The sequence below is a fragment of the Daldinia childiae genome (assembly GCF_008694065.1).
Source record: "Daldinia childiae strain JS-1345 chromosome Unknown Scaffold2, whole genome shotgun sequence".
Lineage (NCBI taxonomy): Eukaryota > Fungi > Ascomycota > Sordariomycetes > Xylariales > Hypoxylaceae > Daldinia > Daldinia childiae.
In genome coordinates this window covers 2,735,178-2,760,255 of record NW_022984643.1, presented here as the reverse complement: position 1 = coordinate 2,760,255, position 25,078 = coordinate 2,735,178, and the positions used below count along the sequence as shown (strand labels likewise).

Below are 25,078 nucleotides of genomic sequence, written 5' to 3'. Positions count from 1 at the left end.
TGCGACTTATGTCGCCATTACCAATCAACGCCATTACTCCAGGAGAGATAGCCACCTATCCATCGTGACAATTCCGATTTTTCGTGGTCTTACAAAGCCGTTCATGAATCCCCTATGCATTGCAAATCAAACCAACGCAAATGAAAAGAAAAGAAAATTAGCCAAGTCTCCCCATCGAGGCGTGACATTGCTAATGTAATGTACATGCATTTCAGACTCCAGAGATGAAACCCATTACGCCATCGTGTTCCTGTCAACAATCTGAATTCAGATATCCTGAACAATGATTGCAATAGCATGAGCTTCTTTGTACTATAAGATGTCGTGATTCGTTCCGTAATCTCAATATGCCGGGAGGTTGATGAACGCCTAATATGAAATCAATTACTTTCGGACCTTGGGTCGAGCGAGCATGTTCAACCGGCTCAGGCTGAGGCCACCCTTCTTCTTCTTCTTTTGCGGGCTAGGGGTGTTGGCTGTTCCACCAAGCTTCTTGATTGGTGATTCGCCCACCAGTCGAGGTGCGATGAGAGCATGTCCTTCAACTGCCTTCGGATCCTTGCGTAGTTTCTTCGCGCCACGCTTGCTACCTTCATCCTCTTCTTCCTCTTCGTCCCAGGTTGCTCTATGTCTCTTCTTGTTTGACATTCCGTGAGGGATACCAGATCCCACTGCTGGATCTTTGTTCTCCTTGTTAGGGGATGCCTCAAGCTGACTCGGGAAGCTACCGGGCATGAGGCTAGTGGGCATAATAGAGTTACGAACGTGACGGAGACTAGCCTGACCAGCAGCGGCGCCAAATCCTCGGGGAGAGACGTCGCCAAAGCTGATAGTATGATCGCTGCGGAAGGTGAAAGTGCCAGGAACTGATTCGGGGGGCTGGCTCGTGGTAGACTTTTCAGCTTCTTCGTTGACATCTCGGCAGTAAGCTGAGAGATCGGGATACGTAACCTCGCCCTCGGAAGTCTTGTCATTGACCGGCTTCTCAGCAACGGAACTACCAAATCGAAGGTGGGACAAGGCCTTCGAGCGTGGAATGCTCGACTTAACGGGCGAAGGGGAATCTAAGAGCATAGTAGCTCGTTTAACCACTGGGGTAAAGTTCACGCGTCGCTCCAGCTTTCGTCCAGGGGTAGTAAGCGGCGCCTGAGGTAGCTCCTCCTCGTCAATACGCTCTTGGAGAGATGTCTTCGAAGGAGACGCGGCAAGCTGAGGAATGTTGGACTTTGGTTTGGACCCACCGATCTGTTTCTTTAGGATCGACTTGACTCTATCAAATCGACCAGGCGTTTGAACATGAGTAGGCTTGTTGTCCGTAATGGCATTGTTCGACATAGACTTCTTTAGAGTACTAAAACCTGTCTTGCTAGAGAATTTAGCCAGACTACCAAGGTCCGGCTTGCTTGGGGATTTAGCGATGCTACTAAAATCCGGCTTGCTGATAGATTTCGTCAACGTAGCGCTAGGAGCCTTGACGCTATTTGCACGGGCAAGAGATGATTTAGTTGGCGTCATGAGATTGGCTAGCGCATGCGAGCGAGGGATGCCGCTACGAATCGAATCATTACCGCTGCTCTTGGGTCGGGGAATGAAGCTACCATCCCGCGAAACGGGACGAAGGGTGGATACGTCGTCCTCAACCCGCTGCTTTGTACGTTTGACAGGCGACTCGAGCTGCTCCTGTTCCTTCTCGGGAGCGCTTGGCACTGGGCGGGTAGATGATTTCTTAGATCGTGCCGAATCGGCTTCATCGAGGTTTGCTTTCGATTGACTACGTTTGAGGCTGCCTTTCACGGGGGTAAAGCGGCCAGGGACGGCGCGGAATGCTGAGGGGTGGTTTTCGATAGAATCCATCTTCTTAAATTCGGCCATATGAACAGCGCTGAAGCGACTAGCTTTTCCTTTGGCTGAGTGAATCTTACGACCTTCATTGGCAGCCTCTTCCTTCTTCTCTTGTTCATGCTTAGCAGAGAGTTCAACCTTAATCTTTGCAGCCTCCTCACGGATACCTTCCATCATCTTCTTAGCTGCGGGGGTTAGTCCCTCATCGCCACCACGGTTGGGTCTGGTGTAGCGGAATGTGAATTCCGAAGACGGCATGGGCGTTTTGGATGGGGTAGATTGGATCACTCCGGAACCTTCGTTGGGTTTTTTGGTGTAGTCAATATCGACAAACCCAAGGTTGAGGCCTGATGAAGGTGCCGCAGTAGTGGGGTGAACCTTGCTGGGATGTCTCTCTGACATCGGCAGCTTGACAGGTGTGGCTACAGCGGGGGTAGCAGGTTGATGCATCGGGGAAGATGCGATGGTATCGAGACTGTGAGCAGCTAGTCTTGCGGATGTAGGGGTGCGCTCATCATGCTCGGAAAGAGCACCTAATTGAGGCGCCGGCGAAGCGGTAGTCCTCTATTATTAAATCTAGTATTAGCCTCGCTATACAAATAAAATCTTTGGCGCGATTTAGAGTGATGCGGCGCGAAGTCGAGGCGGTGAGGAGCGCATAGGCTAACGTGTTTACTTACCTTAGAAGCGCTCGCGATGCGAGCTGAACGACGCGCCATGATCGATAGATAGATGACGACTTCAGTACGAGTTAGATAATGCGCAAGTTTGAATTTATGAGCTGGATTCGTTCAAACGAGCTTGGGGTATGGAGCCAATATTCGATGGTGTTAATTAAGTGAGTTAAGAAAGTTGTGGGGAGAGAAGGGGAACTGACATCAGGATTTGTTTACTTGGGGGGGAAAGTCAACAATTTGTTTTCAGTTCCTGTGCACTGACCAGATAAAAGTTTGGAGCTATGCATTTAGGAGATATGGTTTGGCCCTTTTATGGCCCGTGCATTATTGAAAACTACTGCTTATATGCAAATACAGTACGTATCGAGATACCTAAGCGAGATAATAGCTTTTAACCGAACTCTATGACATAACTCCTATGCCCTTAGAAGGACGATCAATACCTAGGTACGTTGTGTGGCATGTTTGTCGAATCACGATAATGGAACTTTAATTCGTCTATCTCTACATACTATATTCACGAGATTAATTAAACCCGTATATTAACATAGATGTAAGTTTAGCTTAGAGCATATGCATTTATATTTTCCTGAATATCTACTTGAGTACATAATGATTGGATGACAATACTTTAGATATCGAAACACCATGTGTTATGCTTTCGTCTAGCTTTTTGCAAGATATCATCCAATAATGGACAATCGATCCAGGGATTTTCCCGAACCGGGTATAAACACCAATCATTTCAACTCTTAACAATTGCTGCCTTGTCTCCCAGGTGATATATGCATCATGCATGCAACGGGGAAATTCTATACCTTACTCATATCTCAGCAGAGTTGTAGCTAAGAGTTGTCTTGCGCCCTTTGCAACGTCATATGTACGCCCTACCTATCATATCCTTAGAAATTCTTCTAGATCCAATATCGCGACTTATAGCATTTGTAATCTACATGTGTCACTCTAACATATAAAGCTTCAATGCTAGATATAATGATAACTTTTTGAACTAACCATCATTTTATTCCATATATTCTTCATTGGGTATCCGTCTGGTTTTCGTATAACTGAATTATAATAGGTATTCATTGGTGCTATCATATCAAACTCACCAGGACTAATCTCTACTAAAAAGCAACTTGGTGCCTTCGACTTATCACCTTACATCATGGCAGATATCAAGCCTTATACTATTGCAATCGACGAAGAACGTTTAAATGACTTGAAAACGCGACTGTCTCTCGCCAAGTTTCCAGATGAGCTCGATGAGGCGGGGTGGGATAGTAAGTGCCTATTATATTCGAGTCGTCGATCAGTCAATTCTATATTTCCCTTTGGTTTTTATAACAGTCGATGGAACTTCTGGGAACATGCTATAAACAGTTTTGGCTGATTCTGGCTAATATAGTGGGATCTCCTCTTGCTGATGTCAAGAGATTCGTGAAATATTGGCAAGAGTCATACGACTGGAGAAAGGCAGAAGCGGAGCTTAACAGCGTGCCACATTTTGTTACAGACATCCAGTGCGATGGGTTCGAGCCTCTAGCAATCCACTTCATTCACGTCCGTAGTAAGGTAAAGGGTGCAATCCCCTTATTGTTCATGCACGGTTGGCCAGGCCACTTCCAAGAGGTCTTGAAGGTATTAAAACCCCTAACCGAAGACGGAGACGGTGTCAACTACCCCGCGTTCGACATCGTCGCGCCGTCTTTGCCGAATTTTGGGTTCTCTGAGGGCCCGAAGAAGCGGGGGTTCGCTTCGGAGCAATATGCCGAAACTATGAACAAGCTAATGCTAAAGTTGGGATATAAAGAATATGTCACGCAGGGAGGTAAGATATATTCGGTTTCGTAAATAATCGTATAAATACGAAGTAGTGTCGTATGTACGTTTCTGCTAATACGGCTTATAGGCGACTGGGGGTGTCATATCAGTAGGGCTCTCGCACATCTATACCCGCAGTACTGTAAAGCGACGCATCTGAACTTCAACTCTGCAAATCCCCCGAGCTACTTCACGAACCCGATTCTTGCTCTCCAGCATGCAATCTTACCCTATACCTCACGAGAACAGCGCGGCGTAGGTCGTTCTAAATGGTTCGATGAACAAGGCCGGGGATACAACTCGGAACAATGCACCAAACCGCAGACCCTCGGGTACGCGTTGGCAGATAGCCCAGTAGCATTGCTAGCCTGGATCTATGAGAAGCTTCACGATTGGACAGATTCGTACCCCTGGACAGAGGAGGAAGTCTGTACTTGGATCAGCATCTACTGGTTCAGCACGGCGGGTCCCGCCGCCAGCGTCAGGATCTACTACGAGACAACGCAGAATGTTGACGGTAGGAAGAATAAGCTAGACCATCAGGGTCTAAGGGCGTGGTCTCCGGGTGTAAAACTTGGTTTCAGCCATTTTCCTATGGATATACAAGTACAACCCAGCACATGGGTGCGTACACTGGGCAATGTGGTTTTCGAAAAGGAGCATGAAAGTGGCGGTCACTTCGCCACCTGGGAGCGACCGGATGATATTATTACTGATGTAAGAGAAATGTTTGGCAAAGGGGGTGGCGCCTTCGGTGTCGTAAAGGATGCTACGGGATATGCTTCGTAATTCCCTAGCTTAGACAGAGGCGTTAGGTGCTATTTTCGTGACCAAAGTCGATGTATAGCCTCGCAACGTTGGGCGATATTCTATAGGACCTGAGGTATTGTAACTATGATAAGGGTTATAGCACAGCGAAATATATGGTTGATTTCAGAGCAGTACCCTAGGCACCTTCATACCACGGCGAGTCGAAGGATGACAGGACAACTAAACCGTTTAACCCTTTAACTGTACTAAAAATGTAACCCCTTTCTAACTTGGAACAGTATGTAAGGTCTTTCTAGAGCGAATATATTAGCTAATTGTCTATATTTGCTGCTCATGGGTATAACGACTCGTCGTAAGGCTATAACTTATTACATCGATCAATGACAATGGCCAATATCGAATTATGAAAGACTACATCTAATCTATAATTAGTTCTCCTAACTGATACGTTATACCTACTTCGTTACTTCAATTTCCCTATTACACCATAGCTACTTATTTACGAAGCTGTCTGAATGTCAATCGCCATTGGGTAAATAGTCCTTTCATACCTTTCCAATGTTTATAACTTCATCATAACCATCCTAAGTACATAGCTTATTAGAAGGACCATTAGACATTAAAGGTAAAGGCACCCTAAGTTGTCATCCCACTTCTTTATCCTCGGGCCTACCTTAATCAGCCGCGTCTGGTCTTATAAGTAATGCACTATGCACGAAATACTGTGGCAGCTTATACATACATGACGACGGCGCTACTCTAGTCGTTCAGCATGCCCCCACGAGAGGGACGGAGTACCATGGGTGAATCAACTACGTAGTATAACCCCGGCATTGAGGATATGCAGATTGGCAGGCTTTTAGTCGTAAGTAGGAAGGCTAGCTCGCCCACATTGACCCAGCTGTCCAGGCGTGGGGGTTTTGTTCTCAGCAGTTGATGATCTGATAACGTTAATTCGATAAAAATCAAAGCTAATTCCAACTTTCCCATGGCTTGCACGTTTCCTGATCAGTCCATCGGTCTGAACTAGAGTACCGTGCAGTATTAGCACTATCCAGGGAACTACACATTATGATAAGTGCGCGAATTACTGCGACGCCAAATTATATTTGTATCAAATTCGAAGATCTCCGAAATGACGAGGCGCCGTTCTCCGGTCGAAGTTTTACGCAGAGTGAGGCTGTCCTTCAGGGTATATAATACCGAGTACTAAGCGGTGCGCACCGCTATTCTTGAGCGACGTCAGTGAGGCAAGACATCAACAGTAATCCTCAATGTAAAATGTCTCAGCTTGCAAAACTTCATAGGGCTGGACAAGACAGCGAAATCGGCGACTAATGTCAAAGGCGGGCTCAAACTAGTGGCCACGGCGTGTGATACTTAAGAATTTGCGGCTTGGCAAACCGAAGCGGTGATCTGGAAGAACGCTAGAAGCTTTCTAGAAGGTGTCAGCCGACGCCTCGAAATTGTGATGGCTGGCTGACCCGTTACTATGGGTGTCCAATGGAAAATATTTGGGGTTACACATAATGGCAACAAAGACATTGAAATCCTAAAGACATGCATGTAACTGCATAGCAAATGCATAGGATCCTTTATAGTATTGTGTTTGAATGGAAGATGAGGAGGCGAGTCTTAGGTACAAAACATAATATATGATAAAAGCATTTCCGAGCCAATTAACATGAACAAAACTTGGAAGTTTATGAAATATAAGGCGAACAATATGATAAGCCTTATATATAAATTTATTAATTTCGTATGAGTCCAGCTGAAGTTATATACGTACTTTTGAGCTTTAAGCTGTAAGGTGCAATTGCTGTTAGTGGTGCATTACACCCCTGATCCCGTCGTCTGAGAAAAATTCCTAATACGGAACCGGCCGCCTTATACGTGATTCTGATTGGTCATAAGCTCGCCTGGACTTACCTAGCCCAACCGTCTTTCATCTAGTTTTTTTACTACATACGCGGATTACATACCCTCCTCGGAGATGCAACAGGCGATTCATCGATCTTCATTCCCCCACATTTTCAATCGCTGTCTGTTCGACGGAGAACAGGTTAATGATCGGCTTTGTGGTCGGCAGCATTTTACAGGGTTGGAATCCAAAAGTATCTGCCGGCCTGCTTTATACATGCAGTACTACATTGCTAGACTGCTCAGTACATACGTATGGCACTACCTAAATATGGCAATATACTAGCATAGCAAGCATAAAATCCCCATGTCCCATCTTAATTATATACTACATAGTCGACGTAATGCCATGTGCTTTTTCGTAGGAAAGTCGTAACAATATGCAAAACGATGGCAAGATGAAGCCGATAGTCCCATAGCCATGCTTGTAGCCATGCATACCGAAGCAGGAACAAAGAAAAATACTTGTTTCAAGGGTTGCCACTAAAAATATCCACGTATAATAAAGGTTCAAGCGTTCAAAAAAAGAATATCCGCTTAAGTATCTAAAACTGTATGTTTAAGTAACTACCTAAGTATACTTACTACGGAAGTATTAAGAGTTCAGCCTCTTTGCTATCTGATGTCAGATGGCTTAGGGAGTTGTCTAGTGACGGATCAGTAGGAGGACTGAAAGAAGTGATCAATCAACTCGGCCTCATGTGACTAGGAAAAATATAATCCGAGCGGAGCCACAAGAGAGAAGCTTTTTCAAGTTTTTAAAAATTTGAGAAAATTCTTGAGGCTGATTCATCGCCGCTCTCGGCCTCCTTTACCGGGGTCACCGACACCTATACTTATGATTTCTTTCATCGAGTTTTTCGGGACCCCCATCTGTTAAGGGTGGTATAGGCTTCTCTAACTTCCAAGACGCTAAAGAGCTAGCGACTACTAAGATCGCTTTATGTCATCCCATCCATGGTCCAATTAACCCTCTCGCAGCATCTGTGCCCCTCTCGCACTTCTTCCCCGGATTTATAGATGTCTTACGCAACCATTAAGGGACACGTAGTTACCAAGTTTTATGTATCACATCCTACGAGGATTCTCGAGAGACTGTTACCTTGATTCGGTGACCGTTTTCGGCCATGAAGAGATTTCAAGCGTTATGTATACGGGCGGGCTTAGCTCGACACGTAACTTGGCATAAGTACAACAGTTAGTTATAGATAACTAACTAGCTTTCAAACATAAGTATTAGATAGCTGATCAAATAAGCCGACTTGTTAGATAGCACATCGCGTTAGACGTAGTGCCAGTCTAACTAGCTCATAGTTCCGGTATCCACTACTATAGTATACTCACTTAGACATGACGCCTAGGTAATTGATCGTCACTAGTACCCGAGGATCACAAGGAGAAGAGATTAAACCTTCTATCATCATAAGACTCAAAGAAGTTAATAAGTGTTATTGTATATTTGCCTATCACTTTGAGATTTAATGTACTATGCTCTACTATAAGTATCATATAAGAGACATCTATATAATCTTAGGCTAGGTAGCTATGCTAGAAGCATTTGGGATGATTTATATGGTGTGGGAGAATCCAAGACAGTTAGTTAATACCTATCCAGTAAAAGTGTTGAAGCCTTTTAGCCAACTCCACGACACCAATTCCATATGCCGAGTCATCAAATTGAAGTTGCACCCCGGGAACATGGGGCAGCAATCATTTCAGACGCGGTGAGATGAACACGAAGACTAAACGGGTCGAAGCAAATAAAGCAGCATGTTGGAAAAAGCTACCTACCTAAGACTGTATAGGCAAAACCAATCAAACAAGTCGGATATTGACTTGCGGCCCGAGTCGACATGTCGGAAGTTGTCCGGTTGGGTCTATGCTTACATGATGTCTCGAGGAAGTACATTTTAGAGACTTGTAGTTACATAGTATTAGTTGTAGAGATTATCTTCCCGTTTCAAAAACTGTGCCACCGGTATTCATCTGAGGAGACTTGACCGAAAGTACCAGGGATTGGTCTGTTACTTAGTGCTAAGTACCCTGTACATAAACTGACAGGCATCCATCCCACCTGCTAAGCTCAAGCTCACCTAGCTCCTAACGTCTCTACACGTACATCCTTACATGTAGCTTCGTACCTCCGTAGAGGCACCACCTAACAAACGTCGTAACTGGGGCAAGTCACCCCGGTCTTATTCTTCGAAGATGAAAAGCTAGCAATATCCGCTACAACTCCTCTTCGTTGCCTGCCTCTTAGACTTTTACAGTATTTTACTTCAATCATCTTTTTATTACCTTTTTTCGATAAACTTACAAAATTTTTAAAGAAATTCCATCTAATTAAATTACTGTATTCTTTATTGTTATATTACCTGTCTTGCCGCTGTTTAATATACGCGGTCCACCGGAAGACCACTGTTGAACGACCCATCTAACCATCTAAAGTTGCATCCGTTTTTTCTCTTTACACTAGACCCTCAATACATACACTACAGTGGATTCGCCTAGCCGCACACTATTCTCAACTCTTGCGTCCTGTCCCGCAGCATTTACATAGTACTGCATGATACCTTGCGGACCTTGGGTGGCATCGGTGTTATACTAGCTAGGACTACCTTGTATACACGGGGCCGCACAAGCTCCCCCTTCTATAATTCGCTTAGGGTAGAATATTCCTAGGGCGACTCAAACATCCCAATCTGCAATCTGACGCTCGTCTTCACTAATCTGCTTAGGTCCTGTTGTGATTTTCGACAAGGGCATTTGCGTGGGTAGTACATCAAGTTCCAGTTCAAAAGTAGTGGAATGAGACGCACAGCGACTGAATAGGGAGCAGTCCGAACTTGAAAAGTCAGCTACAATTGGACCCAAATAACGTTAGTAGGTCCTCTATCGATCACCAGACGACTAGCCACTTGCTAGTAAGACTAGAGTACGCACCGCCAATTAGCATACAGAAGGGGAAAAGGAGCAAAGAAAAAAAGTCTTCCCACACCTTTCCAAGAGATTTGGTGGATTTGGTGGATTTGGTGGATTTGGTGCCTCTTTTGCCATCTTAGCTGAGTCCCCTCTAAAATCCGGCAAGCCACCGAAGCCAGCCAACCCGAGTTGCCCTACCGATTTCAATTACATAAAACCAAAGCAATATTTTCTCCTTACCTTTACTTCACCACAACTTGTCACCCCTCTATACTACTCGTTGTCTCTTGTGTATCTCCATTGTTACTCTACCTTGACTGCTTTTCCCCTGGCGCCGTCTGGATCATTCTTATTTCTCGATCTTGACAAAGAATCCTGTCCCCATCTGTCGGATCCCGTTTCCCCAGATTATGTACTGATTAGCGCTGCATGCGCGCGCTTCACTGCCGAACGAACGACTTTACTTTTTTATCCCAAGTTTCGGCGATATCTAAGGGCCACACCTACTAAACAATATTCCCCTACTTACGCCACAGACACTTATACCGGGAAAGTCTACTAAGGAAGACAGGCAAACTACCGCCCATATAATTTCTCTTTTTTTTTGCCTACTACAACGTCTTTTGAGAGGCGTTTGCCGCCGAGCGGCAATCGTCTCCTGTATTCGATATTGTCATGTCAGACAAAATGTCTATCGACAAGAAAGAACATTCGAGAGACGAATCGGATGAGTCCATTGGCTCAAGTCCTGAGAATGAGCCGGGCCCATCGATTCCACCAGAAAACCAACCGGCAAAGCGCAAAGGAGGTCGCAAACCCGTAAGTATACTGTTGTCTTATACAATCGTAGCCCACTTTGCTTGGCTTTGGTTGCTCGCGCCATACTCGAAGCATAGTGGGGGGTTCAAACCATATTCGTGGGCTGACAATGAGTAAAGATCTATGCCACTTCGGAAGAGCGCAAACAGAGAAATCGCCAGGCGCAAGCAGCGTTTAGAGAGCGACGGACAGAATATATAAAACAGCTCGAAGAAACTATCAAGGCTCATGAGTCGAATCTGGCTAGTCTGCAAGCTGCCCACCGTAGTGCTGCAGATGAATGTTTGATGCTTCGATATAAGAATTCCCTTCTTGAACGTATCTTGTTGGAAAAAGGTGAATTCTCTTCTGGTTTCCTATCTCGGGAATAGCATCAACTTACATTATTTAGGTATTGATGTCCAAGCTGAGCTACATGCCAAGACTGGTAGTCCAAACCTTGGTCCAACTCATATGCCCCAGAATATGGTGCAACCACCACCTATGCCGCGGGCAATCCTCAACAGACATCACCACGCGCGCAGATCTGCTTCTAGCATCGCCCCGAAACTCGAGCCTGGCGTGCCTTCTCTACCCCAGCCTGTGGGGGTGCAGCAGTCTATGGCATCGCCTAAGAACCGGCCAACGCCCCCTTCTCACGCGGCTTCTCCCACTAACCCTACACCACCTTTTGGTAACCATAATCATGCAACAGCTTCACCCGTATCTTCAGATCCCACGAGCATGCGAACGACGATCCCCCCACCGATGAAACCGCAATTGGCACCGATGCCAGGAATGACAGTCGCGGCGCGCCAGCAGATGTTGCAGCAGCATGCTGCTGGCGCCCGGCCGACGGCATTCTACCCGACGCCATCATTTCAAAATCATTTCCAACAGCTCGGCAAGCTAGCCCATTTCTTTTGTATTTAATAGAACTCTGTCGTCCTATGCCTAACCCGTGAGTACAGAACAAGAGTACGACGCCCCGACCGATATGATGGACGAACCCGAACCGGATACGCCAGGGCCGGGCCCTTATCCTTCGACTTTCCAAGTCCCTCAACAGCATGGCATGTCCGTACAGCCAGCGACGACGGGACCGCAAGGACAACCCCCGATAGTGCCCGGGGGACAGGGCAATCAAGCGCAGAGCCAAACACAAGGCCAAGGCTATCCGAGCATGACCCAGCTATTGGACCCAGCATTGGATTGGGACCCATTTGGCCTGAGTGCGTCTATGGCCTTCCCAACGCAGTTCTCCTTCGACACGAGTAATATGAGGTAGCATATGGAGGCGGAGTAATATGGTTGGAGCTTTTGCGCGCAATGTCGAAGAGGGTAGAAGTTGCATGAGAGCCAGACGAAAGCAATACCAACAAGTCGCCGCTCCCTATTAATCGATGCGTTGGATGGATGAATGCAGGCCGAGACCACGAAACCATGCTTGACAACTGTTAGGTGCCGATTGGTATGTAACTTCCCGTCGAGGCGATAATACCCGTTGATTCCGGTATAGAGTGTCAGCATTTATACTCATTCTTGGAAGTTATTCGAAGCATTCTATAAGATAACCGACATTGATACCCATGGAAGCCATCCATTTCCGGTTTCCAAAAACCCGAGACATCGATTTATTACTGCAATTGCAATATTTGGGGATGAAGGAAAAGTTTTGTTTTGGTACGATGGTTCATACGATTTACGCTTCAAAAAGTTTACAGGATCCCGATATCCATAATGGCAGGCGTTTTATAGGAGTTCAAAAGTCATGATATTCTGGTCTACGAAACCAAAACAGCACTTCAGCCTAGCGAGACGCGATTCGATTACCTTTAGAGAGGCGATGCGATTCTTCCTCCATTCTGGAATATATTCTGCTTTCAAACGCACCACAAAACATTCAAGTCATCCGTGTATATACTGTTGATTTGGGAAGATACACTATCCAGTGTTGCGCATTTCGGTTGGTGAGCCGTGGCCACGAGACTCTTTACGTATCGGTGTCATAAAAAGCTCCTGTCGATGCTGTATATACCCATAGGCGAATGGGAACGCAGCATGGAGCGAAAGAGTCGAGTTATTAACCAGTAAAATTGGGGTAGCCTTTGAGGATCTGTCGTGTAGGTACGCACCCCTACATGCGTCCTGCACAAATAGACAGTGGACATCTACACTCCTCAAACGTTATTATCAAATTGACATTTCCTCGGAGTCTTGGGCGTAACGGTGACGTTGGATTGACGAAACGATATGGACCGAGTATGCGTTATACATGAGCTTTTCCAAGTTTCACAGCATATCCTAGTATATTAGTTCTAGGTATTCCCCCCTCCTCAATTTCTCGGCCTGGTATAGACTGCGAATTAGATAGATTGGAAGATCGATGATCTTATTTTCGGTGGTAAGTAAGTCCATAAGGTATGTAACGTACAATTTGAACGTCTTGCCAAACGTGCAGTTGGTTAATACCGGACAGACCCCATAGGGATGGATATCCGTGATCGGAGGGTGAAGATGCAGAGATATAGATAGAGACGGTAGGCTTTTATCCCCCACAAAAATGTAATATATTCCACGAATATCGTTCCGTTTCGGACGGTGGTTTCCTTTCTTTCACGGAAGTACTTGGGTAGTAAGTACTTTTAACGATGTGGACCCCAAACTTGATGTACATATATACACGTATGTAGTAATGCAGATACATCAGATACATCCGGACAAGAGGTAGATGCACTCGGAGGGGAAGGAGGGGTTGCTGTATGTGCATCTCCACTTGAACTCTTGGGACTACCAAGGCAGGAAGTTAGACCCGTATGCACCACTTGTAAGGTGATTACCCAGGTAGGACGATTAGAGGGGTCAGAGCGGTCGATTCCGTTACGCTCAATGCTAGGCTTATTTCTTAGACCAAACTCAATAACTGTGCCGCTCGTGCCGACCGGTTGTCGGTCAATAACTTCGGCGTACCAGATCAGATTAGATCATACCATTGGCCAAACAAAATATCCCATACCATATCCAGGCTTTCCCTCATCTTCCTCCCCCTGGCCTAGAGCGGTCTCGTGGGTCTGTTTTAACTGTCGTGGGGGTTCGTCGTAGGCTCGTTCCTTTTTAGTTCAGTCCAGCTAAGGGCAACTATCACGAGGTCTGAGTGGGTTGGTTAAGTTTCGATCATCCTGCTTCGTTGTAATGATATCGAATCCTGATAAATACGTATTTGTCTGGTGGGTTCACAAAGTTCTACCAGGACAATCAAGTCCTCGGTCGGGGGATGCTAGTTCGGTCAAAGGCGACCGTGTTGGCTGGTGGGTTCGTTCGGTTGGTCTTGGGTGTTCTCAATGCTGTTGTGCTGCGTACGAATCGAAGGAATCGGTTTGCAGGTGGAGTGGACATCACGGCGTATCCTTCCATCCAACCGCCCAGAAATTTCATTTCAAAACCGGTCGTGTCCGTATTGATTGCTAGACCCGTCAGCATTGGACCCTGCTAAGGTGTCTCGGCAAAAGCAAGTCGAGATCCCTCGGCCAGGCCTTTGCATGAAAGGACATATCGGACAAGTGGTTCCAGACACTGCCCTGCAAGTGGCGCGTGTCGCGTGATCACCAGAAATGACCATTTCCGAAAGGCGAACCTGACGCAAAATACGGTAACCCAGATCCACGCTCACGCCCACATCCCCGGCTACGTATCCTTTGCTGACTGTGATGGAAGGAAAACCCCATATGAATGTGTGCTGCACTGACAGTTACCGGGGGGTCCTCGATCGATTCGAAGGTCATCATCAGGCGTGACCGCTCGCACATTCTAGCTTGGCTAGCCCTAAGTGACGTCGCAGATTATTCCCTCATTCGAGATCATGAGAAACCGCGGCCATTTTGAAGCGACAGACTTCTCGCCCGGATACATTCTCCATCTCATGTGACGCGTCCATGAATATCTCAGGTCATTCCATAATAGAGTCGCGCTGCCTCCGATCATCTCTCTTTTCCTAGCTGGCCTTATGTCTTTCCATCTTGACGCAGCATAAGACCTCATCTTGGACCGCCTTAATCGTGAGATCTTTTTTCTCGGGTTAGGTCTATGCATAGCTGGTAGGTATTGGCTCAACATAGAGTGCAGCACATATAACTTGACTTCCCTCAAGCTTAAGGCGAGGGGAAGCCAAGGCGTGACAAACACCTCACTCGAGATACGAGACCACTTAGGTCGTAAAAAAACACTCTAAAATACCATACCTCATGAAAATGAAGAAAGAAATATTGGCAATGACTGTGAAAGAGACACTTGTCTCAATGACCACTCGGAGAAAATAAGAAAAATTATTAAATGAGGAATTATCTCTTTCAAGTTGTTATAGTAAACTTAAACGGGGGTATACGCCGATAATGACTGGTATCTTCAGCTAGCTCTATGTCTTTCGAATGAGAAATGGACGAGAGCTTCTAAAGATTGTCGGCGAACAGATAAATAGAGAAGATATTCTCAAATTCGTCTAGATGCTACTGCAGAGTATTTATTTGGATGGGAGGTGACCTATGGTTGGCTTATCTCTGGTGTCAGTGAATTGTCGGTATGATAGGCGAACCAGAGATAAGGAAGCCATTATTAACAGAATCAAAATCCCTCCCACGATACCCCACGATCTAACGAGGTACGAAGTATCTCCTTGGACCTAATTCCAGCGTGTAGCAATGCTTTTCCCGGCGCCCCGTCTTGCATAACGTCATCCCGCTACCGAATTCCGTGGTCAAAGAGGAAAATAAGTTACCTAAAGGTTAAGTAAGATATAGCTTTTAGTCCCTGTCCGAGTGTCCGAGTACAAGTACCAACATAAAGACCTCGTATACTGTTCGCCATGGGCCTATCATGTCGTCTCTGTTTATACCCATTTCTACGTAGCGGTGGTACACTCGACAAGGACCCTACGAGCTCCATACATAATCACATGCCTTACCAATGGCTGTTACAGAAATTGCAAAGTAGCGCACACACATCTACTTCTCAGACGACGGTATGTCGACGCATGGTAACAAATTCGCTTTTTAAATACATACATATACGTCTACATTATCTTGAACGAATATCATCGTATCGTCTACAAGCTAGATAAGAGTTGATCAGACTGGGATCGTAGCAACAAGCGTCCAGGGTCCTAATAACCGGATACTACTTTCTTGCTGATCACGTTGCTCTAAGTTAGGTAGTTTATCTTCAACACGGGTTGCATATTTGGTAAACTCGCACCGCGTTGAATCTAGGTTGCCTGCCAAGAGCGCAATCTTCTTTAGCGACCTATCATGCGGCAGGTAAAGCGCCGCATTTACATGCTCGTTGTGCATTTCGGTGCGGCGGCCGAGGCCCGTAGTGGCGTGGTGGGAGGTGGGAGGTGGTGTTGGGTGGCCTACAAAGATTAGGTACTGTGTCGACTCTGAAGAGATGCTTGTATCAATTGATACATATAGACAGGAGGTGAATAAACCTCGGCGTCTTAATTATGACATCTTACCATGCATTGTGAGTGGGATTAAGCATTTATGCCTCTGTCGTTGATATGTTTAATTGGGTTTATGTTAGATGAGAGGATAACTCTAGTATAGGACTAGTTATAGCTATAAGTACTCTTGAATTCTTACCACAGTCCCCTCGGGAAAGATACTATAAAACTTGACATATTAAATTAGCCTATATTCATAAGAGTAAATAAGAAATTGTTATCCCTAAACTCCTATCGACTGGAATTAATAATATTGCGGTATTTGATATACTAACGTGGCTTCTTAGCTTATCAATTGTAGAGCTTTATCTCTTCCCTTATCGGTGTAATGCCAGAAAAATTACGAGGGGTTAAACCTCTTATCTTGTTGACTACTAATACTACTAATACGTAAGAGGTAGCTACATTCACATGGTGTTTAGGAAACGATGACTTATTCCATAAATCACTAGCCTAGCCTAGCCTATTGATAATGAGCTACCTATGATGGTTTAGAGCTTACCTGACCTCAAAACGATGTCAAAGCAAGATCAAGGCATAATTACCGTTGTGTCTAGGCCTAATGCTAACGAGCACAGATATATATACCTGCACGGATACATAATGGCGGGGTATAAAGATAGAGGTAGCTACCTATATAGATTAGATACCGATAACCAAATGATGGATAAGCATGACGATAAAAAGGGATCCATCAGGACCAACATATGGTCCAAGCATATCGACACCAGCATCAGACGTGCCTATCTCGATATGCAAGTGATGCAATTGTGGGATCCGGGGAAACCTTGGCTACCCTGTTACAGGAATACGTAATTGCTGATAGGATTTCATTGACGTATATTATTTGTGGTAGACCTTTGATACTTTAGGTAGCTTAATGAAGTCTTTATATGTACAATTCCAAGTGTAAGTAAAAAGTAGAAAGCAAAAATGTCATAATATGCGAATAGGTAACCATAGGTAAATACATGTACGCGTAAAAAAAGACTTGAATACATTAAATACCTATACTTAAATGCCTTAGGTTACGGTTGCTTAAAACAGTACCTTTCACGGATACCCTAGGAAGGTGTACTGGTGATACGTCTTGCGCTAACAGATGTTGAACCCTACCTGCCCTACTATCTGCCCAGTAAGGTGCTTATTCAGCAGCGCACTAAAAAGCGTCAATTGTAAAACCAAACAAAAATCAAGAGAATTATTTCGCCGTCCCGCCTAAGCGAGTCTGGGCGTCACCTAAGGAAGAAAAAAAAAGAGTTAGGTTGGTTTCCAGTCCAGCCAAGGAAAGTTTTGTCCACCTCGCAAACAAGTGGAAAACCCACAAGGCCCAACTCTCACACAACAATTATACCGGCGCCGCAACACACACCAATTCCAAACCTTACCCAACCTCACCAAAGCTGAGGATTTTGACGAGACATTTTGCTCAAGGATATGACCTGCTAGGCCATATCCTTTTCCCCTCGTTGCATTATCTCCTATTGATCCGACTGTCGTTTTCAGAGCTCCGCCTTGCTGAAAGGCGAATCAATTGGCGACATCATGTCGGTCGCCTCGAAGGTATGTTATAATTCTTGGGCACCACTCGCTTATTTTGTCATTTTTTCCCCTATTATCTTAAGCTATAACTACTCATCGTATATACATTTCTTGCTATGTATAAGTAAAGCTCTGTTGAAATCGCAAAGCTAATTTTTAAAAATTCTTAGAACCGTTTCGATGCCCTCGGTATGAACCCCTCGATTGCTTCCCCGCCATGAAAATTTTCGACCTCGGAAATCTTGATTTACTAACCTTGACTATTACTAATAGGTAACGATATCGAAGGAGATGAAGCGCCGTCCGGCCCTGTGAAGACGGTCGACAAGACCACCATGCGCAGTACCAAGCGCAACGTCGAGCCCCAAGGCCCCGTCAAAGCCGCTACCAACACCGGAGCTCGTCGTGCTGGTCCTGGAGGCAACGAGGGAGGTGAGTGACATATGCGTCTGGCAGGATCTTCCAGGATTCCGTCATCTTGACGCATCATTCCCGACCTTATTTGAATTCACCCCGCTAATCTGCTTCCCATCTAGCCTTCCGTGACCGCAATGCCGGTACAGCTAACAACCACCGCAAGCCAACAGATGAAGCTCCTCGAGGTGGTCCCAGAGGTGGTCGCGATGCCCGTGTACGAGGAAGTAAGAGATAAACACCCAATGCTTGTCGGAAATGAATACATGCTAATATAACGACACAGGCCGTGGCGGTCGATTCCCCCGCGACCGTGATGATAGACATGCCAAGGGTCTTGCAAGGTTGGTTTTGACCGAACATCTACTCTATCACAAGTACTAATTTCGCATTCAGTGGCTCCGAGAAACAAGCTGCCCAGTCGTGGGGCGCTACAGAAGGCGATGCTGAGCAGAAGGACGAGCAGGCCGGAGAGGAGATCGCTCAGTCGGAATTGAAAGAATCAACCGCTGAGGATGCTCAGGACCCAGCTACTCCTGCCGAGCCCGAGGATAAGCACGTCTCTTACGCCGACTACCTTGCTCAGCAAGCTGAGAAGAAGCTCGCCCTCGGCGAGTCTTTGGAGATCCGCAAGCCCAACGAAGGCACCAAGACCGACAAAAAGTGGGCCAACGCCAAGGCCCTCACCAAGGAGGAAGATGACGACTACGTTTCTGGTGTCGGTGGTAAGGTCAAGCGCGAGCGTGAGCGCAAGGCCAAGCAGCTTCTGGATATTGACCAGCGATATGTTGAGCCTGAGCGTACCCGAGGTGGTCGTGGCGGACGTGGTGGCAGCAGCCGTGGAGGTGCTCCCAGGGGCGAGGGTCGTGGTCGCGGAGGTGGCCGTGGCCGTGGTGAACCCCGAGGTGAGCCTCGAGGTGAGCCCCGTGGCGACTTCCGTGGTGGACGCGGCGGCAATCGCGAGAATGCCTCCTCATTCGCCCTTAACTCAGACGCCTTCCCCAGCCTGGGCGCTTAAGTTCGCAGCATGCTTCCTAAGACTTGCACTAGAAAGTACACTATGTCTATTATGCAGGTTAGGTTTTCGATGGTCTATCAGGGGATCCAGTATAGCCTGTAGGGCTCATAAGTCAGTTAACTTCTGGCTAGGAACATCCTGAGAAGCAGATGTTTTCTCACTATTCCGAATTAACAAAAGTTTCTTTCATTATGAAGCATTGTGTGCGAGCCAATTGACCTCAATGGGTCAAAGTATTCCGCTTTCCACGGTTGTTATTATTTCGATGAACTGTCCTAGTAGTTGCGTAGGCTATTTTTCTCTTATCATTTTACCTCGATACCCATTCCATCTATTGATCCTGGCGTTTCAGTCGTCTATCTACTGGACTATCTCTTTCTACTAAACCCCATACTCACTGGTAACAAGAGTATTGTGCGGAACAAGGCTTTCCTATCCTCTAATTAATGTTGAAAACAATGGCCTTTGTCTGCCGTGCTTACTTACAAGGTGTTGTTAACACACAACCACCATGTTCTATAACATTGATGCTGTTCACGAACATGTCCCGGGGAGAACGTAGTATATAATGCCAGCCAATTCACGATGCTTTGGTCTCAGAAAAACTCATCATCATCACACATAACTATCAAGTTATCATCATTGAGAACTCATACTGCAGCACCAGTGCTTTCGTGAGTATTCTTCTAGTGAACAATTTCCGAAAATTTACCCTTTGCAACTTCGAATCAAACTGTCAAAATGGCAGAGACAAAATCAGGCTCGAGCCCAGACATAGACTCGGACGGGTGGGTTGAAGTCGAGAACCCTTCAATTCCTGACGACTACATCCACGTGAGCAAGTCGGATCTTGAAAGTTGGTCTCTCCCTCCTGTTAAGGATGAGGAAGAGGACGAAGACAACGCTGACGTGGTGTTGCAGCTAACACCGTCCCAGACAGACGACCTGGACCGTCTAGTTGCACCGAAAGTCAAGCAATTGGAGAAGGAGCTGCGAAAGCAGAAAGACTGCAATTACTCGGCCGCAATGGAGGAGCTATTCGGCACCGACGCCAAGGATTATCAGCTCATGTTCAACGCAGCGATTCCCGAGTTGCGGTTCCAGCCAAGACATACCCGAGACACGTATTCTCCGCGACAGGGAGTCTTATATACGGCGTTGACTACTGCTGATAAGTGCAAAGACGCGGCCGACTTGCTCTTGAGGGGGATGCGGACTCGGAGTGTCCACGGGCACAACAACACCGAGTCTGGATCTGGAGCTAATAAGAAAGAGTTACCGGGGTCGGGCGACGCGCCGTCGTTCACTCATGATCCGGACGACGTCGATTAAATCCGCTAAATAAATAAGTGGCCTTGGGCGGGAGGGAGGGTGTGCCACTGGAGAGGAAGTAAAGGGGAGGAAAATACGATGAAGGTGTTTTCTTCTTCCGGGGACGTTTTTTTTGCTGTGCTTTCGGGACCGATAGAGAGGAAAGGCCACTGCCTAAGGCCTTTCTCTTTTGGCCTGAGCTAAGTGATATAGTCCCTAGGAAGTTGGATTTACCTGAAAAGTTGGAAGATGAGGATGTCGTTTTGGTCCCTGGGATGATTTTGCTACGGCTTCGGGTCCGATAGAGATGAAAGGCCACAGCCTAAAGGCCTTTTTCTTTTGGCCTAGGTTAAGCAATATAATCCCTGGGGAGTTGGATTTGCGAAAATGAGAGTGTTTTCTTCTAGGGACTTTGTTGCTGTACTTCCGGGACCGATGAAGAGGAAAGGCCACTGCCTAAAGGCCTTTCTCTTTTGGCTTAAGTTAAGCAATACAGTCCCTAGGAGGTTAGATTTATTTGAAACGTCGAGGATGAAGGTGTTTTTTTTTTCTAGGGACTTTTTTTTGCTATGCTTTTGGGACCGATGAAGAGGGAAGGCCATTACCCCAGAGGCCTTTATCTTTTGGCCTAAGCTAAGCAATATAATCTCTAAGAGGTTACATTTACCTGAGAAGTTGAAGATGAAGGTGTTTTTTTCTTCCAGGGACTTTTTTTTGCTATACTTCCGGGACCGATAGAGAAGAAAGGCCACTTCCCTAAAGGCCTTTCTCTTTTGGCTTAAGTTAAGCAATACAGTCCCTAGGAGGTTAGATTTACCTGAAAAGTTGAAGATGATGATGTCGTCTTGTTCCTTGGGATGACGCTGCTTCGGTTTCGGGTCCGATAAAGAGCAAAGGCCAATCCCCTATGGGCCTTTCTCTTTTGGCCTAAGCCAAGTGTCATTCACGGGAGGCAAGAAAATAACCATTCGGGGAGAAGAAGAAAATATTGAAAATATTGAAAAAAAAAAAAAGAAAAGAGCTCGAGAAGGGGGTAATGGTATCCCCTGCTTCCTGAAATGCTTCGACCGTAAAGGAATAAGGTAGTAAATCTGGGTTCAGTTTACCGAACTTCTCCTGGCGAAGTATTTTTTAGGATCACATATGCCGAGGATGCTTTAGCAATAGGAAAATAGGGCGAGCCCATCTATGTAGGGTTTGCCTTATTCCTGTTGGCTTAAGCTAGGCATTATATATAATATATATATATTTTCCTACAGGAGGCTAGTTCCATTACGGAATCACGGTATAGATTCCCCCATTCCTTTGGCCGGAGCTACCTAAGGTACGCGATGTATTCCAAATTGGAATACGCAACACCGACGGTGCTCTGAGATCGACAAGGGTGAGGAAATTTCTTTGTTTTCATAACGACCCATCTCATATCTCACATTTTGATTAAGCAGTTGTGTTATTGCGATTGCTTGGTCTATTTACACTTGGACGTTTTCCCGTCCCCCTTGGCTGAAAGCTAGGTGAGCAAGATATTCGGGGATTATCAGCGAATACGCACACCGATGATGCTTTTGGACCGATGGGGGGATGAGCAAATATGTGTCTTATCATCATTTTTCCGTTACGCGGTTTCCTAGTTATTCCCTAACTGCTTTGGCAAAGCTAGGCAATGCATAGGCAGGCCGTTGACGCTTTGATACCGATAGGTGGTTTGGAGAATTTTCCTAGAGTCTGATGTTTTGTTTCTGTCGAGAAGAAAAAACGAAAGAGAAGGAAAGGAAGTAAAAGGAAGAGGGGGAGAGGGGGGTGTTTCCTCATACTTCTAGGAATACTCATGGCTGCTATGTTACTGGGATCGACGAGGATCATCGATTAGGCTGAGTCAAGGCAAGGTGTTTTAGAGATACCTACCGAAAACTTGGAGGAAGATTGATGGACCTCTGGCCTAGGCTAAGCGGTGTATTCCATAGGAGATCGAGTTCACCCCCGAGAAAGTAGGAGAGCAAAGAAATAAAATAAACAAAAGGGCGGGAGGAGGGATCTTCCTTACGCTTCTAAGATTACTTCCGGTATGGTTCTGGGACCGGTGAAGGGGCCTCTACGATAGAAGTTGTATTGTCCTGGTCTTTTTGGCCTGGGCTGAGCCGGATAGTATCGAGGAATATGTATGCGCTATCGAGGCCGATAAAAGGGCTTTGCTCCGCTATGTGAGCAGTTTCTTTTGGTATCGACGGGCAACTCATTCCGTAGGAAGCGGAGTTTACCACTGAGTAAATAAGGAAGAGAAAAAAAAAAAACATCGGGGTTGTTGGTGGTGGTGGTGGTTTCTTACGCTGTTAATACCATCCACTGAGGCCGTTAAAAGAAATCGAGTATTTGATATTCAAATACTCGATTTCTTTTGCCTACAGCAAACGGGGTATTAGTTAGGGATACGCATATCATCGGGACCGAAAACGGATGAGGTTATTCCATCAGTCAATTTGCTGGTGCCTTTTTCTTCTTTGGCCGGGGCTAGCCAAGTAACGTATCCCGCACGAAGCGGAGTCTACCACCAAATAGGGGAGGAAAGGGGAAGGGTGCTTTATTTTATGAGAGGCGGATTTCGCTATCAGGTAGGTGGACAGGTATTTCCTGTCAACTATTACCGACCTGGGTTTACCGTACTAAAGGTGATATCGTCCCAGTCTACCACCAGGACAGATTTGGACCATATGTGGCCGATGTTATATCAGCCTTATGGCTTTCTGCTAGCCTAGATTTGGGGTTGAAGGGGATATATTTGCTAGTGGGTAACTAGCCTGGGTTTACATTTCATGTAGATAGTGTGTGCTTGTTATGTTTTGCCATGTTTTATTGTTTTGTTTTATTTAATAAAGTACTCTTCCCCGAATAACTTATTGTATTATGCGGCAATGTGACGATGAAAATTATGTGGACTCCTGAGGCTAACATCTATATAGCCCATCTTACATCCCGATTAAATGATACCTTTGAACAATAATATTAACGTATGATCTATAGGGATGTCTTTGTTAGGTCACATAAGCAAAGACTATGAGAGATGATAAAATGGGAAAAGTTCGGAATTACTAGAGTTCTGATAATCTCGTATTTCAGCAAGAGTAGTATATACCTTGCTTGAAATACCAAGACTTCATACGGTTGGCTATAAAATTGTGACCTTATACGGCTATATTATCGACGGGGCTATATTAAACCGGGAACGACTAGCTTCGTTCCCTCTTCTAAGTTTTGCACCCAAAAGACTTAAGGTGTCTCTTGAGAGGTATACAATCGTTATGATACTGGCTATGTGCCTCCTAGTGTCCCGTGTTAGCTTGATACTCATAGCCATTGACTAGCATAACGTATACATTAGCTAGGACCACCTTGGGTTTATTACTGCCTCGCGCAACTATTGCAGCTAGAGGCATCACGGTAGGATGTGCCACTCATCATTCGATATCTCCTATTGTGGGAAAATCGCATTGTTTCTGGGTTGAGAGGTCTTTCTAGGTCGATTGCCTTTGGATACACGGCTCATTTCGGACTGTAGCATAGAGTTCTATAGACCTCCTTGAATGGTGAAGGAGGAGACGATCAAGACCAAGACATTTATCCACCCCCAGATGAACGGTATCCAGGTCGGCATCTGGTAGCATCCGGAGATGTAGATAGCGCCGAGCCTAAATATGGGTATAAGTCAATCGCAACGACTCGAAGACAAGACCGAAAGGTGCCTACATTAGTCCAACAATGCTACCGGTAAACAACGCCTCGGCCCCAGCAACTAAGGCGTATATAGCTGGGACGGCCAGCATGTACTTCCATACGAATCGCGGCTTTCCGATCTGCATTGCGAAGGCGATGCCCACGGCTCCGAAATGGAATACAGCATAGAGGATTAGGGTCCAAAGGAGTGTATATCGCCATGAGTCCCAGACTGAATATAAGGCACAGTACTGATTTTGAGGAGGCCAGCAGAGGGACGGGAACTTGGGGCTGTGGTAATCGTCGGGGGGATAATTACGACATTCGGCACTAGACGTCAATCATTTAGTTAAATTGTTTTGACGATATTAACGATTTAGATATCAGATGATACGACTTACGGTGGGGTGGCCATCTGGCCGTTTAGATAGTTGTTCTAGAAGGTATTACCATAGAATTGACTATACAATTGAAATGTTGTATGCACATGTAAAGCTGTATTGTATATATTTAGAGCTGTACAAAGGAGATGCAAATGAGACGATAGGTAGAAAGTTGTGGAGCTTTGAAGCTCTTTGAGCTGAAGGATAAGATGACAGGGGGTTATAAGGCGGGAAGCTCCCGTTTGGTGGCTGCAGAGCAGGGGGTCAAACTAGCGTTATATTAGGTAATAAATTCAATTGACGTCGTGCCTCGGTAAAAACTAGAGCTGACCAGCTTACATAACCTGTACGCGGGTACTGAGAAGTAACAAATGATTCTTCGGAACTTCAATCTCCAAACTTTAGACTTTAGACTTTAGCAATTTTATCTCAACAAACAATGACGTGAAAA

At 45.7% G+C, this 25,078-nt stretch overlaps 6 protein-coding genes across 6 annotated transcripts; 4 read left to right on the top strand and 2 right to left on the bottom strand.

The window, feature by feature from the left end:
* Positions 1–384: 384 nt before the first annotated feature.
* Positions 385–2,561, bottom strand: GL218_01660 (uncharacterized protein; the record flags this gene model as incomplete). Its single annotated transcript, XM_033578137.1, has 2 exons — positions 385–2,406; positions 2,523–2,561. 2 exons carry the CDS (start codon positions 2,559–2,561, stop codon positions 385–387), a joined length of 2,061 nt encoding a protein of 686 aa, XP_033438029.1.
* A 1,126-nt stretch (positions 2,562–3,687) lies between these two features.
* GL218_01659 (putative epoxide hydrolase) lies at positions 3,688–5,132 on the top strand (the record flags this gene model as incomplete). The annotated part of the gene is made up of 3 exons (XM_033578136.1): positions 3,688–3,802; positions 3,928–4,350; positions 4,432–5,132. 3 exons carry the CDS (start codon positions 3,688–3,690, stop codon positions 5,130–5,132), a joined length of 1,239 nt encoding a protein of 412 aa, XP_033438953.1.
* A 5,499-nt stretch (positions 5,133–10,631) lies between these two features.
* Positions 10,632–12,042, top strand: GL218_01658 (uncharacterized protein; the record flags this gene model as incomplete). Its single annotated transcript, XM_033578135.1, has 4 exons — positions 10,632–10,775; positions 10,895–11,111; positions 11,167–11,658; positions 11,726–12,042. The coding sequence occupies 4 exons, from the start codon at positions 10,632–10,634 to the stop codon at positions 12,040–12,042; spliced, it is 1,170 nt and encodes a 389-aa protein (XP_033438952.1).
* A 5,754-nt stretch (positions 12,043–17,796) lies between these two features.
* GL218_01657 (putative elicitor protein) lies at positions 17,797–19,225 on the top strand (the record flags this gene model as incomplete). Its single annotated transcript, XM_033578134.1, has 6 exons — positions 17,797–17,814; positions 17,964–17,982; positions 18,067–18,225; positions 18,330–18,434; positions 18,494–18,551; positions 18,604–19,225. The coding sequence occupies 6 exons, from the start codon at positions 17,797–17,799 to the stop codon at positions 19,223–19,225; spliced, it is 981 nt and encodes a 326-aa protein (XP_033438949.1).
* A 741-nt stretch (positions 19,226–19,966) lies between these two features.
* Positions 19,967–20,557, top strand: GL218_01656 (uncharacterized protein; the record flags this gene model as incomplete). The annotated part of the gene is made up of 1 exon (XM_033578133.1): positions 19,967–20,557. The coding sequence occupies one exon, from the start codon at positions 19,967–19,969 to the stop codon at positions 20,555–20,557; it is 591 nt and encodes a 196-aa protein (XP_033438948.1).
* Positions 20,558–24,098: 3,541 nt separating this feature from the next.
* GL218_01655 (uncharacterized protein) lies at positions 24,099–24,659 on the bottom strand (the record flags this gene model as incomplete). The annotated part of the gene is made up of 3 exons (XM_033578132.1): positions 24,099–24,219; positions 24,278–24,574; positions 24,646–24,659. 3 exons carry the CDS (start codon positions 24,657–24,659, stop codon positions 24,099–24,101), a joined length of 432 nt encoding a protein of 143 aa, XP_033438951.1.
* Positions 24,660–25,078: the final 419 nt, after the last annotated feature.